The sequence below is a fragment of the Gavialis gangeticus genome, unplaced genomic scaffold, assembly GCF_001723915.1.
Source record: "Gavialis gangeticus isolate Ggan-Ray unplaced genomic scaffold, GavGan_comp1, whole genome shotgun sequence".
NCBI classification, from domain to species: Eukaryota; Metazoa; Chordata; order Crocodylia; family Gavialidae; genus Gavialis; species Gavialis gangeticus.
The window spans coordinates 129,035,937-129,053,686 of record NW_017729024.1 but is presented as its reverse complement, the minus strand read 5'-3'; the positions used below and the strand labels follow the sequence as shown (position 1 = coordinate 129,053,686).

Here is a 17,750-nt window from a genome sequence, read left to right as displayed (position 1 = left end):
GGACAAGCTGCCCAGGCTCTGACTGTCCATAACCTGGCCTGGCTGGGGCTTCAGTACCCCCAGCCCCTGCCCCAATCCTTCCCCTGCTGCTGGAGGCTCCATCTACCCCCCTGCCCCCTCCCCCACAGACTTACCTGGTAGGTGGGGGGAGAAGTACACATGCATGTGCACACATGCTAAGCCCCCACAAATATTTCTTTCTCCCTCCACCTATGCAAATAGGGTCCATGTGGAAGATTGTGGGGGGGGTGGTCTGGGATGGTTTGGCAGGATCAGGGGGACTAGTGGGGTTTAAGAGGAGTTTATGCAGAGAATGGGGGCTCTCTCCCACCCCCAGACCAGTAGCTATTTTTAGACCCCCTCCTCTCCACTCCCAGGTGAACACCCACTCCCCTGGTGAACCTCTGCCCCCTGGTCCCACCTGTCCCTCCCCACAACCCAACTTACTTCAATCAACACTGGTAAAACCAGCACCAGGAACACCTTGCAGGATGGGGGGTTTGGTGGCTTTGGAGGGAACTGGCTGGTCCTCTGTGGGGTTCATCTGCCTGGGGGAGGTGTGAGGGTCCAGGGGAACTAAAAATAGCCTGGTGCCAGCCCAAGAGATTGGAAATACACAGTCCCAGGGCTGGGGCCAGCAGCTGAGCTTTCTCAGACCCAGGGCTCTGCTGGGAGCTGTACAGAAGTTCAGTTAGATCAGTCTTGCCAGACCTGATGCAAGTTAGACTATCTCCGAGGTAGGGTCATCTTAGATCTGATTTAAACTTCCTGAACTTCTGTGCAGTTTGCACCTAAATCCTTAGTTAGGTCAATTTACGTGTAAGGTCCGCACCTGGACAAACTAAGTTAGATTAGGTGGCCATTTTTAATGCGATCTAACCTTTCTCTAACCTCCCCAAATGTCTCTACTGAGCCTATTACAGCATTAAAAGGTTAAGTGTGGACCAAGATTGTGTCAAACTGTTGTTGAATTATTATCATTGTACTATTTAAAATGTATTCGCTCCTTTACTAAATATACCAGAAAAGAAAAGAAAAGAACCCAAACAATCCTCAAACTGTTCTTTCCCCTTCTCAGCAAAACCCAATCAAAGCACTTGACATGTAAAGAATGGCTTTTAACTATTTCTTTTATTAACTTTCCCTTTAACTATAGAGATTTTTAGCAGGAACCCTATCACTCTTTGGCAGACTTTCAAATAGCTGTCTGTCTTGAAGAGAAAGAGTAGTAGAAATGGTCTGGAGCTGTTGTTAAACTCCCAATACTGTATTCTCTATGATGAGATGAGATAAAAAGGAAGCTAAAGGAAAATCCAAGATAGAAAATAAGATTGCCTCACATACACTGACTCTCACTTGCAACTTCACAGCTGGAGGTTCACAAACACAGCCATGGTCTTATCAGCCATGCTGGGACCTGACAAACTCATGAGTTTCAGACACTTTATAATACTATTATCTGCTTCTTTGGGCAGTGGCTCAGCAATGTTGCCAAAAGTTGTATTGGCTGACTGAGCCAGATTTTTTTCCTTTTTCTTTTTTAAAAACAGATGACAAATGGAAAGAAACTGGAAAGCATGCATATGAAGTAGGGAAGAGAAATGACATACAAGGTAGGGGGTATAGACAGGAACTCAAGGCTCACAATCCAGGTGTTGTTCAGGATTTGGCTATAGTTGGTAGAGATGACAATATCACTTGCTTTCCCTCAGGGCGCAGAGAGAAGTAACAATTTTTGCCCTATCTGGCCACAGAAAGCAGTCTGGAGCCATGACTAAACACAAGTGCAGTTCTGCAGACAGCTTCAAGAATGGCTGATCAGGTGAAAATCTTAACCCTCAATGCATGAGGGTTCCAATGAAGATGTTTCAAAGCATAGCATCTTCTCTAACTTGTGTCTGTGCTGCGCCTCAGCCTCCAAGATGTTTTCAGAATGGGAGGGGGGGAAGGGAGAGGAGAGAGTTCAGTCTGGGTTTTTTTCAGCCCCTGCTAGAGGGTGAGGCAGATGTACTGAGGACCCTTTCTCCTTGCACCTCACGAGGGCTCCCAATTCACCCACCTCAGCCTCCATTGTCAGCTGGGGAGCTCCCTCTGCTCTCTTTCCCCCTTCCCATTCTGAAAACAGGGACAGGCTGGGAGGGAGGAGGGGCCATTGCTGGGGAAATGGGCTGTACACTGCAGCCAGCAGCTAGATTCCCCTCCACCCTGGAAACAACAGTGAACTTCTGGCTGGTTTGGGGGGATCCTTGTAACTCGGAACGCTTCCCGCAAAGCATTCTGAATCACAGTGGGGAGCTGCGCTTCTGTCTGCACCCTCAATGACCCAGCCTGGCCAGGATGCTTTACACACCCCTAGGACAAGAGAGACGATGTCATGGTGTAACACCAAACTGTATGGAAAGATAGGAGGTACTGCCATGAAGGTAAAGCTCCTTTTCAGTCCACCCATCTCCCACGCTCACAGCATGTACAGATATTTGGTCTCCCAGGATAAACTTTCCTAGAATTGATTTAACTCTGTTTGTTCCCAGGTAATTTTTTTTCCTGGAGTGGTCATTTTTACTCTGGGAGAAAAAGCCTGAACATATGTATACTCATGGGAAAACAGCTGTTCTCCCAGGAAAAACAAATGGTTTGTACAAGGCCACAGTTTCCAAGAAGGGGTGGTACTCATTTCATTAACATTAATCAATTTTAATTATAAACATTTCCCCTCATTTTTAGAATCTTCCACTTGTCATGCCAGCCCATTACTTTATTAGAAGCCTTGAAGACCTTTTATTAGTTATTTTAACCTAAAAAATCTTGTCTGTATCAATCTAAAGGCCTCCAACTTTTGCTAGCTTTTCTAGATAACTTTTATGTAATAAGCTAAGTTGGATTTATTTCATTTTTGGATAATTGAGAGAAAAGGCACTTGCACAACGTAGCTGCAGTTTAGACCCCTAAATATATTAGCTAATGATCAGAAATGAATATGCAGTGCTTGCACATTTAAAATGCTGGTTTAAGTTGTTTTTTTTTCCTGAGAAGGGAGAAGTGGAACATAATGGACCCAAACCATATATTTCATCAGAGGTTTCAAAGTAGGTCACCGTGTTATTCAGGAGCTTAGCTCTTCCCCTGACACTTTATGAGCAATGTGACAAAGTTGCAATGCTTCCTGCTTAGAGCTATGCTTTAGCAACTAATGTGCTCTGGCTACAGGTCAAAATGGCAGGCTTGTTAACCTGAGTTCTGGTAGCAAAATAAAAATTTTCCTCATATAGATAATCATGATTTCTGTTAGAGGTAGGAAACTTGTTTTAACAGGAGGAGGGAACTCCATACCAATGCAGCTAAAGAATAAGCTGCAAAACCAATGACAACAAAATACAGTTTTACAATCCCCTGAAGAAACTAACTCAATCATTTTCTTTTTCTCTACAAAAATGAGAGTGCTCAGCAGAATAAATAAAAAGAACGGAAGGAAGGAGGATACCAGGCTCTTCAACTTCACATAGTAAGTCATTTATCTGTAAAAATTTGTGAATATAATGAGATCTACAAGACTGGAGTTATTTATTTTACATGGAAGATCTCCTGCTGGGTAGTTGTAAAAAAAATATTATGAAGCCTGTTTCGTTTCCAGTATATGATTAATGTGCAAGATAAAAAGCAAAAGAAGCTGCCTCTCTCTGTGACAAGGCACTTCAGTATAACAAAATCAGCTAGAAGTTAAAAAGGAGAAGTACTCTTTACAAACCAAAGAAATATGGCAAGGAGAAATTCACCCAGAAAAGAAAGAAAGATGAACTACCATAAATGCAACTCAACTGAATGAAAGGGAAGAATTTTATTTGGAGTGCCTGTAAAGATTTTTTACTTGATATTGAACCACGGCAACTTAATGTATATTTTTAAGGTCACAGTTCAGGAAGGAAGTTGAGCATATACCTAAAATGTTATCAATATGGATAAAGTTAGGCACATGAAAGATTGTGTTCTGAATTGTGACCTAGTAATGCAATTGCCTAGAGCTATAGATAAGCACTTTCTAAAGCACTTTAATGTATTAAATAAAGGTAACTATTACTGGAAACAAATGTAAATATTATAGTCAAATGAGAAGAGGATTTTGGAAAACAATATTACAGAAGTAAGAAAATGTATTAAAAGGAAAACAGTCTAAAATTACACAAATAAGGAAGAGAAAGAAAATAGTCTTGAATCTAATAACAATGATATCTGCTTTGGATCACAAACTACATTATCAAAGGCTCTCTTTCTCTTTGATGTAGCTAGTAACATAGAGACTGAATGAAAGACTTAATAAGTATATCAAAGTATTACTGGATGAAATGGTGAAGCTTAAGAATGCCAGCTGAATAAACTGCTGAGATAAGACCTTACAATATGCAGGTCTAATTTAAATTAAAGGGATACCCCAAGCAAAAGTTTTCTGCATTATGTGCCCAATATTCTAGAAGCTACTATCATTTAATGAATACATTGTGATAAGCTAACATTTTCAAATCATGTTAATAGTAGAGTTAATATCATGCTAAGAAACCACAGACCTGCATTAGGACCTCCCATCAATACATAACCTTGATGTACAGTACAATTTTTCTAATCCTTTATGGTAGTAACACTGAAAAATCCCAGGTCTCTAGGTTTTTTCTTTCTTTATCTATGCAACAAGATAATGAAATGAAAAATTGGCAAACTACAATTCTGAGTTTGTTTTAAAACACTCTTTCTGGGTTATAAATGTAAAAGAGAATGGTTAGGTCCCAGAAGTATAAAGCTATAAAACTGGGTTCCATTCTCAGCTCTGCTGCAGACTCAGGCCCAGGAAAGACATAACATTTGAAGTGCTTCAAAGGGTGAGAAGATGGATGTGTGTGCCCTATAATTTGCTCCAAAAAGACCCAAAGAGCTAAAAAAATACCCTCAGTGAAACAGCAAGTATTTGGAAGCACTTGTTTTTGAAGTGCTTCCAATTACATTTGTTCACTCTATGGAGCATGAGAGCGCATCAAGGGCACCACTAGGACGTGACCCTAGGGCAGTGGTTCTTAACCATTTCAGACTTGAGGCACCCCTCCATAATTTTTGTGAATTGAGCAGCATTCCATTTCAAAAGCTAGCTTCCTATTTATTAGAGAGCACACCTCCTTGCAGAGGGGCAAGACAGTGGGGACAGGGTAGTTGCCAAAAAGGGAAAGCCTGAGCCTGCTAATTTCCTCGCACCTGGAGCCCAAGCCTACCCTTATTTGTTTATCTTCTTACACCTCTCTTATCTCCTCGCATTTTTGGGAAACTCTTCAAAGGATCTCAAGGCACCCCAGGATGCCTCTGAACACTGGTTGAGAATCACTGCCATAGGCGGTCATAGCCCAGAAGATCAGGAACAGACAAACTCCAGGAAGCAAGTGTTCAGAATAGAGCTGATCAGGAGCAGGCAGGTGAGGAAGCCAAGGTCTACAGGGACCAGAATATAGGCCAGTCACCCTGGGTAGACCAGAGGCCAAGGTGAAAATTAAGAATAGGGAGCAAGGATTGTGAGCAGTGTCACTAACCAGGAGCAAGCAACTATAGCTGTATGGGACCAGGATGTGGGTGATTACCCAGGTAAGCCTCAAGCCAGAAGCTGACTGTTAAAGGACGGGGATATGAAGTACAAGGGGTCAAGGAGCTAGCAAGGCAGTCTGGAAGCACAAGGGGTCTGAGCTGAAGTCTGAAACCAGAAAAAGGTGGCGGTAAACCAAGGTGAAGTCAATTCAATGTAATTCAATTTATTAAGGATTCTGGCTGAAAGCCATGCTCCCGAAAACAACAGAACAGACATATAACCATAATGTATATGTAAACAAAAACAACAGAAATACAAATATAATAATAAAATAGGGCCAACCATTATGAAAGCATTATTCCTACTAAGAAGTAACATAATCAAGTACAAATATGGTTGTGAATCTATAAAAATGTTGTGCATAGGTCCACAATTAACACAATAAAAAACAAATATAGTGATAAAGTTTATCAGTCAATCAACAGTAAAGGATGTTAGCTCTGATCACTTCAGCTTTGTAAGCAAAAATTGTAGGATGGTTTACTAAATATGGATCTGTTTGCTGCAGGAGCCATATTAATTTTTCTTTATTTGAGAAGTATGTCCATTTCTGCAAGAATGTGATAAGTACTTTCTTCTTATGCTTTCTCCTTAGAATGTCCTTCTTGTTAAATAGAGGACATTCTAAAATATAATGAATAGCATTAATGACTGGTGCCTCCTGAGACTGAGGGGGGCACAATTTGTGGGCAGCAGTGTTGGTGGCAGGATGGCAAGCGGCTGCCACTTGCAGAACCTGGCAGCGGTGGGGGCAGGGGCAGGGTTTGCGAGCGGCAACCACCTGCAGAATCCAGTGCTGGTGAGCGGTAACTGCCTGCAGTAGCTGGCAGCGGCATCAGTATCAGCGAGTTACGACCGCCTGCAGAAGCCGGCATCAGCGTCAGCAGCGACTGCCTGCAGAAGCTGGAAGTGGTGTCAGCAGCAGGGGGTGAGAGGGGAGGGTGGTGAGTGGCGGCCGCCTCCTGAAGCCGACAGCGGTGGGAAGCATGTCTATGATGAATAGTGTCTTCCAAAGCTCCTAGGCAGGCTGGGCAACATGTTTTAGCTCTTGGAATGGAAAGTCTACATACAGCTAAAACAGTTGTGGACATCTGTTCAGTCCTGAGTCTAGTCAAAGAGGTTTACCATTTATTATTGAAATCCAGCTATAAATACCTTTCTCCCCCTACACAATCTAATTTCCAGCGAATATATAGAGGGGCAATGCAAGTAGCCCTGGCCACTGCAAAATCATTCTGCCTGGCAATATCTTGGAATGTCTGGAAAACCTGGACCATTTCTATGGGGTAGAAGAGCCTCTCATTGTCTTTGACAGTGTCCCATCCCAGAAAATGCAGAAGTGTGGGAAAGAAAAGCTAGCCAGGGAGATTGAAGAGAAGGGGGATTATTGATGTCTTCTGTATAGCACAATTTGAGCAAGTGAAACTGTAGAAGAGGCAGGATTTTAAACCAGAATCCTGCCATTCTAATAATAATATTAGTTAAAATGGAATCAGGGTGAAGTCAGGAAGCAGGACCCAGGAAATCAGGTGTAAGGAGATAAACAGGTTTCTGATTCCCGGCTCCTGAACCTGGCTTGGCATTAGGTCTGTGCAAATAGGGAACTATTTGATTTGGATTCGGCCGATTGAGATGCCTGTGATTCAGTTCGGAGATTCGGATTGCTTTTCCAATTCAATTTGGCTGAATCTGCTTCGGAAGATTCGGAGCCAATTTTCAGAGATTTGGAGATATGACCATAGAGTATAATGGGGAATCAATGAAATATCTATAACTTTGTCGATATTTGGCTGATTCAAATGAAACTTTCAGGGGTGGTAGCCTCTGCTGAGGACATGAAGCCTGTCAAGTGTCAAGGTGACAGGCAAAGGGGTTTCTGGGAAACTGCACCTCAAGCTGCTGACAACCAAAACTCCTGGCATAGGTGACACTGTGTGTGTTAAGGCACAGGGGGTGAAAATTGCAGGCCTTCTAGGCCCTGCTGCAGCCACAAAGCCTGCCAGCTGTCAAGGAGATAGGTGCAGGGGGCGGCTGGGTTCTAGGGCCCTGCACCTCTGGCCACAGGCAGGCAAAACTTGTGACATGGGTGGGTGACACTGTGCGTGTGTGTTAAGGTGCGCCCTTTCTGGCACTGGGGCCTCTGCACAACAGGGCAGTGTGCCCCAGTGAGGTCTCCTCCTCCCCTATAGCCTCAGTCCAGTCCACCACTGTAAACAGCAGCAGGTCAAAATAACTAAGGTAACTCAGCAGTCAGCACCAGTAGCACCAGCAGCATCTCTGGTAGCCTAGCCAAACTGTCACACAGTCTTTCTTTTTATAAAGGAATTGAAAGGAAGAAGTAAAGATGTTGTGTTGAATATATGTTACTCATGGTGTGTGATGGCTTATCTTGTGTTTTTATGTTTATATGTTTAGTATGAAAAAACCCAGAATGGTTAGAGAAATATATCTTAGGAAGCTTTCAGGTTGAAAAACCCTTTGTCAGGTGGAGGAAGCACCTGCAGTTGGTGTGTCTCCTGGCCCTGGATGGAAGGAATAGTAAAGAAGCCAGAGGCTGGCCTGGCAGCCAATGTAGGCAAGAAAGCCAGTCAGTGAAAATGGAAATGGAGGCATCAGAGGGTGAGGGACAGGCTGGGGAGGGGGTGGGGAGGAGGAGGGGGAAAAGGGGATGTAGCAGTGCATGTAAAAGTACAGAGGTACCTCGGGTGTCAGATGTCTGGCAGGTTATAGTGTGTCAGAATTCCACTGCCTATATTGAGTCCATGAGTTTCTGTACCTACTACCTAGGAGGCTGATGAAGTGCAGTTCATAGGCCTGGCTCTGAAATGTGGTTTGTAAATTCAAACAGGCACCTAACCTCATCACCAGAACTGAAGCCAACTTCCTACAGCTCAAAACACAAAACCTGCCTACTATCTCCAGTACCCCCACAAACTGCACCCCAGAATCTATCAAAGACAACAATACCCAACTACCTGTGGTGGCACATTCCTCACCCCAAAAATACTCTGCTTCCAGTCTCTCAGGCCTGATCCTGAGAGGGAACAAATTACAAACCACTTTTCCTACGAACAAACCACTGGGCCTATAAACTTGACTTCATCAGACTTGTAGGTAGTAGGTACAGAAACTCATGGACTCAACATACACAGTGGAATTCTGATGCATTGCAACCTGCCAGACATCTGACTCTCCAGGTACCTCTGCATTTTCACCTGCACTGCTACATCACTTTTTCCCCTACCCCCCCAACCCCAGCCTGTCCCTCACCCCCTGATGCCTTCATTTCCATTTTCACTGACTGGCTTTCTTGCCTGCATTGTGTGCCAGGCCTTCTGTTGCTCCACCAGCCCTCTGAGCATCAGGTACGTGGAGTTCCACCGAGTCTCCACATCCTGCATGATTTTGTGTTGTGGGATGCTCAGCTCTGCCTGTTTCTCCTGCAGCATCTTGCCCCCCTTAATGCTGCGGTGGAAGTAGCCTGCCACCTTCCTGCTTTTTGAAATCAGCTGGCTTGTAGCAGTAGTGGTGGTGGTGCCATCACCAGCAGCCCTGTCCCCCTCCAAGGCATCCCTGACTGAAGTGCAGCCTGTGTGCCACACAGTGGATGCCAACAAAGTTGGCATCACGGACAGCCTTGACTATATTGGCCCCATTGTCAGGGACCATGAACCTGTGGGTGAGCTCGGCCTGCCCAATGAGCCACCCCTGCACCATGCGGTTCATGGCCACCATAATCTTCCTTGCCATGTGGGAATCATCCAGCACCTTGGCTTGGAAGAGAGCCCACCAACAGCCTGACCACACCAGTGCCCTGTGAGGAAGAGGTAGGCATGATCGTCACCCTGGGTGCTCCAGATGTCCGAGGTGAAGTGCAAGGCTACCTGCAGCCCTGCCTTGCACAGTTCCTCCCTCAAGTACTCCCTGCATACATCATACAGGGAAGGCACCACCATCCTGCTAAAGGTGGTGCCTGCGGGCATTTTGCCAGATGGGGCCACAGGTGCCATGAGCCCCCTGAACCCTGGCCACTCAACTAGGGAGAAGGGCTGGCTATCCAGAGCAAGCATCTCCCTAATGGTCTGGCTGATCTTGCTTGCCTTGGAAATGCGCCCCCCTCTGTCTGCAGCTTTCCCCCACTGTTCCAGGGTGGCCTGCCTCTGCTTTGGGGGGACGGGGGCTTTGAAGTGAGCAGGGGACTTCCCTTTGGACACTTGCACTGGTGCCAGGCTGAGCAGGAAGAAGGGCAAAGCGGTGCTGACTCCTGAGATGCAGCAGCATCACCATGGTGGTGAATTGTTTCACCTCCTTGCCCTGGCTGATTTGCCTTCAGCAGTGCTGGCAGATAGCAAACCTGGGATCATCTGCCAGCTCAAAATGTGCTCACGTGATGCTACTCACCTGCTTCTGGGTTGAGGGTGGGGATGCTGCCTTATTCCCCTCCTCAGCAGGCTGAGGCACAACAGCAGGAGGAGCTGCCTCATCCGAGTCACTTGCCTGAGTCTCCACAACCTCAACCTCCTTCAAGGTGCTGCTTTGTGGAGAAGGAGACCCGGGTCTAGGGGAACTTTGAAGGGTGTGGAGCACAAACTCTTATTCCCCCTTGGCCCCCAGAATTGCTTGAGCCAAGGCGCTCAGTACCCCTGGTTTCAGCTCAGTTCCTTCTCTGGTAGTAGGAGGCTCACACTGGGAGATGACATTGGGGTGGAGAAGACAGTGATGCTGCTGCTGGTGCCTATTGCTGGAGTTAGGGGAGGTGGTGTAGGTGCAGGGACGTCAGGTACAGGTACTGTTCCCATCTCCTTGCTTCCACTGGCAGCAAAAGCCTCATGGCTGCTTGGGAAGAGGATGCGTCTATGTTTGGGTGGGTAGGGGGACTACCAGCTCTAGCTTTCCCCCTACCCGCTCTCCCTCCCCTGCCAGAAGACCTGGCACCTGCCTTTCCAGCATGCTTCATATTAATCTTTCCTGTGCTGCAAAAGGTGTGTGACTGTGTGTCTGACTTCTTCTGGGTTCTTCTTTTTCTTCTGGGTTGTGCAATTAGTTTGCTTTGTGTTGTGTGTAATGGACTGTGGAGGCCTGATTAATCTGATTATTTATTATGAATAATAACTAATAAATTTGTGTGTTGTTCTTCTGTGATGTTAGTTCTTCTTTTCTGGGTTGTGCGATTATTAGATTGCTTTGTGTTGTGTGTAGTGGACTGTGGCTTGCTGATGGATCTGATTACTGATTATGAATAATAAACATGGTGTGTGTTGCTCTCCTGTTACGATGTGTGACTGATTCTTCTTTTTTTCTTGGTTGTGCAATTATTAGATTGCTTTGTGTTGTGTGTAGTGGACTGTGGCTTGCTGATGGACCTGGTTATTGATTATGAATAATAACTATGCTGTGTGGTGCTCTTCTGTGATGTACGACTGACTTCTCCTTCTGCTTTTTCTAAGACTCTGAGTTATATGTTGTGTGTGTTAATTTAAATCTGAATCTCTATCTGACTTCTTCTGTGTTGTCTTTAGTCAGTATGTAAACTATTAAAACTAACTATAACTAATAATATTAATAACTAATGTAATAATTATATAAAATCTCTTCTTCAATGAATATATGACTTCTATGATCTGTGTGAGTGTGTGTAATGTGTGCTTCCCTAGACAGTGATGGATCACACTGCCAGGGAAAACACTGAGCTTTCTTTTTCAAAAGTTTGCAAAAAATAAAAAAGAACAAATATGAATTGAAAGAAATGAATTGAATAAGTATTAAGTAGAGAGATTCTAAGCTAAGCTAAACTAAGATAAGCTAAGCTATATCCTATCCAATCCTTTCTAAGAACAAAAAGGAGCAGGCAACTGACTGACTAGGAAGCAAGCAAGGCAGTCCAGTACCTCTCTGATGCTGTTGTTCACTCAGAACCAGCTCACAAAAGTCACAGCAAGCCTGCAGAGGCTTTTATGCTGTTTCTATGCCCCTCCCTCAGACACTGTGATTGAAAAGGCAGTCAGAGAGAAATCACACTCACTAGCCAGCTAGAGATGTCACTCCTTCCCTCCCTGCTCCCTCTCCCCCCCCCCTTCCACTCCCTCTTTTAAGTTTCTGTTTCCCCATAAAGACTGCCTTCTGAATCTCCTAATTGCCAAATCTCTTTCAAATCTTTTCCAAATTGATTTGGAGGCTCCAAATCAATTGGGAAAGTTTTAAGCTTCTAGTGATTCAATTTGGATTTGGAGATTTGGCCTCCGAATTGGGCCGAATCTTCTCTGAATCAAATCACGAACTAAAGCTTCACACAGCCTTACTTGGCATGTTGGCTCCCGACTTGTGGCCCCTGCAACTCCCAGATCCATGCCCATGTCTACTCACTACGTTGGCTGGCCTGGTGGATCATGACCAGGGATATGGGTTTTCCATTTCCCATGGAAAAACGGAGAAAACCTTGGATTCCCTGTTTTTATCAGAGAAAACACGGATTTCCCTTTTTAGCAGAGAAATCCGTGGATTCTTTGCTTTTGCAAAGAGCTCTTGCAGGCTGGAACAGCTCCAGCCTGCAAGAGCCTATTGTAGAAAGGGTGGGAAACCCCAAGCCCTGCCTGGAGGGGGAGGGAGAAGGGGAAGGGCTTAGCCCGAGCCTCTGAGTCAGCCAAGGCTGGGCTCAGGCTCACACTCACCCTTTGCCCCTGGATTCTAGAGGTAAGTGGGGCTTGGGGGCTGTGGGGCAGGGCTGGGAAGATGGTTGGGGGCTGAAGGAGCGGAGGATGCTTCCAGCCCCAGGTGGCACACTGCAGCCAGAAGCAGGGCCAGGGGGTGAAGGCAGGGGTGCCCCTTTGCAGGGGGCTTTGCGGGCAAGCGATGCAGGGTGCAGTGTCGTGGTGTCCGCCATGTGCGGGCTGCACACATGTTGCCCGGAAAGCTGTCCAGGGGAGGGGAAGGCTGGCATGCGGCCGGCTGCACAGCTCCACGGCTGGCTCAGCAGTGGCACTGAGGGATGGTGGCTGGGGGGCGGGATTGCATGTGGCGGCCGCTGCCACTTACCTGTAGGGCCATGCCAGCAGTGATGGCTGCTGCCTACAAAACCTCTCATTGCTGCCGAGCCATTCCTGGAGCTGTGCAGCCAGCCACAGGGTGGCAGTGGCAGTGTGATGGTGGCTGGGTGGCACGCAGCCATCCCCACCACCATCCCATGCTGCGTGGTGGCCATGGCCGCCACCACGCTGCCACCCTGTGGAAAGCCGCACAGCTCCGGGAATGGCTCTGCGGCGGCAGTGGTGGTGCAGGGAGGTTTTGTATGAAGCAGCCATCACTGCTGGCGCACAGTGGCCACTGCCACTTACCTGTGGGGCTGCCCATGCCAGCAGTGATGGCCGCTGTGTACAAAACCTCCCACGCCGCCATGGAGCTGTGCTTGGAGCTGTGCGGCTGGCCTCAGGGTGGCAGCAGCAGCGTGGTGGCGGCCGTGGCCACCGTGCAGTGTGGGATGGTGGTAGGGATGGCTGCATGCTGCCTGACCACCACCACACTGCTGCTGCCGTTCTGCAGCCACCCGCACAGCTCTGGGCACAGCTCTGCTGCGGTGCGGGGAGATTCTGCACACAGCAGCCATCACTGTTGGCATGGCCCTACAGGTAAGCAGCAGTGGCCGCCATGTGGGAGCCCCCCCGTCCCACCAGCCATCATCCCTCGCTGCTGCTGCAGAGCCAGGCCCGGAGTTGTGCAGCCAGCCACATGCCAGCCTCCCCCTCCCCTGGGCAGACGGCCAGGTGGCATGTGTGCAGCCTGCACATAGTGGCCACCACCACACTGCACCCCGCATTGCTTGCCCACAAAGCCCCTCGCAGAGGGGGACCCCTGCCCTCACTGCCTGGCCCTGCTTCTGGCTGCGGTGTTCTGCCTTGGGCCGGCGGCACCCCCTGCTCCCTGAGTCCCCAACCATCTTCCCCAGTCCTGCCCCACATCCCCCAAGCCCCACTTACCTCTAGGATCCATGGGCGAAGGGCATAGCTCCAGGTGGCAGTGCTTGTCTGCATAGCACTGGCAGCCAGCATGCAGCTGCCACCATCCTGGATTGCTATAGAGCTGTGCAACCAATCGCAAGGCATAAGCAGAGGTGCAGTGGTGGCCGTTGCATGCAAGCCCCGCTTTCCATGCCCCGGCTGGGCAGCACGTATGTGGCTCACACATGGTGATTGCCACCGCAGTTCAGCTGTTGTGCCCTGCTCCACTTGCCATGTGGGTGGCCATGGGATAGTAGCGCAGGGTGCAGTGGCAGAGTTGTGGTGGTGGCCCCTGTGTGTGAACACCGTCAGGCTGGCGGGTGCGTGTGTGGCCCTCAGACTGGTACCCCTGCCTTCACCTCCTGGCCCTGCTCCTGGGAGTGGGCACAGAGGCATGCTCCCCAGCTTCTTGATCTACCCTTCCAGCACCTTCCCTTTCCCCCGCTCTGCCCTGACTCTTTTCCCCACACACACTTACCTGTTGGGGAGGGTGTCAGTGTCTGTGTGTGCCTCTGTGTCTGCATGTCTGTGTCTGTGTGTCTGTGGTTCTGGGGGGCTTTTGTGAGGGGCATCAGGAGGGCTGTTGAGGCTGGAGGGGGGAGTATGGGGCACCAGTGGTGCTGGGGAGGGGCTCTGGGGGGCATTTAATTATTATCATGGATTTTGGGTTTTGAATCAGAGAATTTGCAATTTTTAATCAGAGAAAACCAGGATCCCCAAGCATGACACCACCTCTGTACTCTCAGTTTTGGTGGGGGGAGGGGCATGGGACTTCCTATTTCCTGGTTCTGGAAGGGACTCCAGAGCCTTACATCTGTACAAGGCTGAGGCTGGACAAAATGGTTCCTTGCATGCCTTTCCTAGTCCAGAACCAGGAGACTGGAAGCCAAGTGCACAAGACAGTACTCACAGGATTTCTGACCTGCTTTTCCCCATTGGGGCATCTTTTGAAGCACTCTGGTTGGTTGTGGGGTGGAGAGAGTCATGGCAGGGGGCTGTGGGTCTGTTATTGACTGAGGCACTCTATATTTGAAACACTTCAAAGTTGAGCAACATTTGAAGCACTTAAGATGCTACATCTGCCCAGGGCCTTACCTAATAGACCTAGGTAATTCATTTTACCTACCGATGAAATAAGGTATTATTGGTAATAACAACAACATTGATCGGGTAGGTATTCATAAAAAAATGTTAGGTGAGTCTTGATTTTGTCAACTGCAGACCTGGTGGAAGATGGTCTCTGTTACCCTGCCTTTTTCTAAGGTGAACAGAAGGAGCATTGAACTTCTTCATGATATAAGATAGTGGGAGACAATTAAAGTTATCTTCTAGGGCAATCAAATGCATGGCAGTCTGAGGAAAATTAAGTGTGATCGGAGGGGTATCCCTGAGACTGAATGTAAAAATTAAGGGCTTTTGGAAAAAAAAAATTGGCAAACTATTTGTGTATCAAAAGAACCAGAAAGTTAGCAGGAAAGCAAGAGATGCGGCTGCAAGACTAGCCCTGAGACAAAGCAGGAAGACAGAACTCTTTGATACGCAGGACAGTGTGGAAAGAAAGATTTCTGAGCAAGAAACTGGAAGACGCAGTTTATTTACACTGTGTTCAAGAAAACAGGGCTTTGTGCACATTCTTTGTTAATGAGCAGGCTTGCACCAAAGAAATACCTGACTTACATTATTAATTTCTTCTCCCTGAATATTGCTTAATTGCCCAAGCCAAATAGTCAACAATGATATATAATCTTCCCTGGGGTTTATAAGAAAATTAATTTCCTGAAATGATATGGGATCTTAATATAAGAAAAAAGTATAAAATAACCTCTATTATTTTAGCTGATTAAAATGGAAAGTCATTGGAAAAGTCTTCTTTGCACAAAGAAAGAAGTCCAGGGAATTTTTCCTCCTACTATTGTTCAAACTAATTTTGAGGTGGAATTGCAGCCATAGTCTTAAGAAAAACCTATTATGGTTATATTAATAAAATGGAAGTCATTGTTACAGTACTGATTGATATACCTTGCAAGTGGTTTCCAAAGTGGGTATTTTGACATCTGTATAATACCTATTGATTTTTTATCCAAATCTCTTAGTCTTATTTGAAAATCTCAGTTGTTACATTTAGAAGATAGTTTAGAGCAGGGGTAGGCAACGTGTTTTGGCCAGAGTGCTGAAAAACACCATAATGCCTGTCTTGGAAGGTGCTGGAGTGCCAGCATGCCAGAAAAACAAAATGAGGGCAGGGGGTACATGGCAGGATGCATCAGCTCCATGCCGGCAGTGACTGCACATGCATGGAGCTGATGCTGGAGCTGTGGAGCCCGGTGCAGCTGTTTGCAGCCTGCCTGCTGCTTGCTGCAGCTGCCCAGAGCCCAGGCTGGCTACAAACAGCTGTGCCGGGCTCTGGAGCCCAGCTCTGTGCCGTAAGCGGGGTAGAGACCTGGGTTGTGTTGCCTCAGGCCGCTCCCTCACCACCTGCTCTGAGGTGTGCATGCACGCGCTGGTATGGAGCTGATGCCTAGGCTCCAGAGCCCAGCACAGCTGTTTGCAGCTTAGCTTCCCGGCTGCAGCCAGCCCTGGTTCTGGGTAGCTGCTGCCAGCTGGGAGCCCGGGCTGCTCCCAGCAGACAGCTGGGACGCTGCAAGCCTTCCTGGGAGCAGCCCGGGCTCCATCGCTGGCAGCAGCTACCCAAAGCCGGGGCTGGCTGTGGAGTGCCGAGCAAAATGGCCTCACTTGCCATGCTCAGCACACATGCCAGGGTTGCCGACCCCTGGTTTAGAGTTACTTCTTTACTCTGAGCCTGATGTAAAACCTGTATGTAGAGTACAGGTACTTATTTTTAAACCAACCAGTGCCTATCTAACAGGAATACCTGAAGCTGCTTTATGAGATAGGCTTGGAAAGCAGTACTCACTGTGAAAACTTTTTCAGGCTGACCACGAGCTCGCATGTTTGTGTCATGAATTTGTTTGAGAATCATCCAAGCTTCATCATGTTTTCCAACCTAAAAATTTGACAAATATTTGTTAAACCATGTACTAAATCTGTTTAGTAATTTTAATTTCTGGTGGTGTGTTGTTATAATAAGACCCCAGAAATCATTTAGATTGGAATAGGAAATTTTAAAGAATGTTTTGCAAGATTTACCTCCAGCAAGAACCTTGGACTTTCTGGCATGAATGTGAGTGCTACCACAGAGCAGACACAGGGCAGTGCACAGACGATCACAAATACTCGCCAGCTGTGAAACTGATAGGCAGATCCCATACTGAAACTCCATCCTACAAAAGGAGAAAAGCAGGCATGAAGCAAAACAAGGAGTACCATGTACATGTTATAGTCTGGAACTTCCAAGTAGTGGGAAATAGGTCTACACCCAAGGTTGGCCTATTTGACTTATTTTCTTTCCACGAATATTCAAGGCATCAAGTTTTATTTTCATAAATACTCAGAGAATATGACCTTCCAATTTATCTACATGTGTAGCAACACTGGAACTGGTTTCTGTAATGTGGGATAAGAAGCTGCATGACACAAGGAAAGAAGATTCCTCAAACCTCTTGCTGGAATCTTTGAATAAAGACAATCAGATGAATTGAAGAGGGATATTACTGCAGCCTTCATAAACAGGACCTTCTACAAACCTCAGGTGAATATGATGGGAAAATTAAAGTTTAGTTCAGTAGCCAGCCAACATATTCAAAGCCAAATGGCTTCTTCAAGGCTTCCTCTTGATTATTTATAAAAACTACACAAAGTAAATGAGAACACAGGAATGATGACTTATGAATATTGAGTGTTTTACTTGTACAGCAAGCTATTAATAATTATTTAAAAACTGCATTTAAAAATGCATGACAAAGAGTCATAAAAATACACCTGAGTCAATTGTAATATAGAAAATGAGTAGAAAAAGGGAGTTAAAATCAGAATGAATTATTTATGGTGAACTGGAATTCTATTTCCAACCAAGTTAAGTTACTTTCAACACAGTTTTTGCATAGGGCCAGAAGTGTTTAATATAGGATTTCCACTCATCTACAAAAGTGAGTCTGTCTCAAGTTATTTCATTTTTAGGATTGGGCAAATCATTGAGAAGTTTCTTTTGGTGGTGTTCACCACGCTGCTTTTAATAGAACTGA

The 17,750-nt window shown here is 46.5% G+C and overlaps 1 protein-coding gene across 1 annotated transcript in view; it reads right to left on the bottom strand.

Annotated features, from left to right (window-relative positions):
• SV2C (synaptic vesicle glycoprotein 2C) overlaps positions 1–17,750 on the bottom strand; it is a 201,973-nt gene that overhangs the window by 45,537 nt on the left and 138,686 nt on the right. The window contains exons 4-5 of the mRNA XM_019517712.1: positions 16,756–16,889; positions 16,523–16,612 (exon numbers count right to left, since the gene is read on the bottom strand). Coding sequence (XP_019373257.1) covers positions 16,523–16,612; positions 16,756–16,889 — 224 coding nt within the window. The remainder of the gene's footprint in view (positions 1–16,522; positions 16,613–16,755; positions 16,890–17,750) is intronic.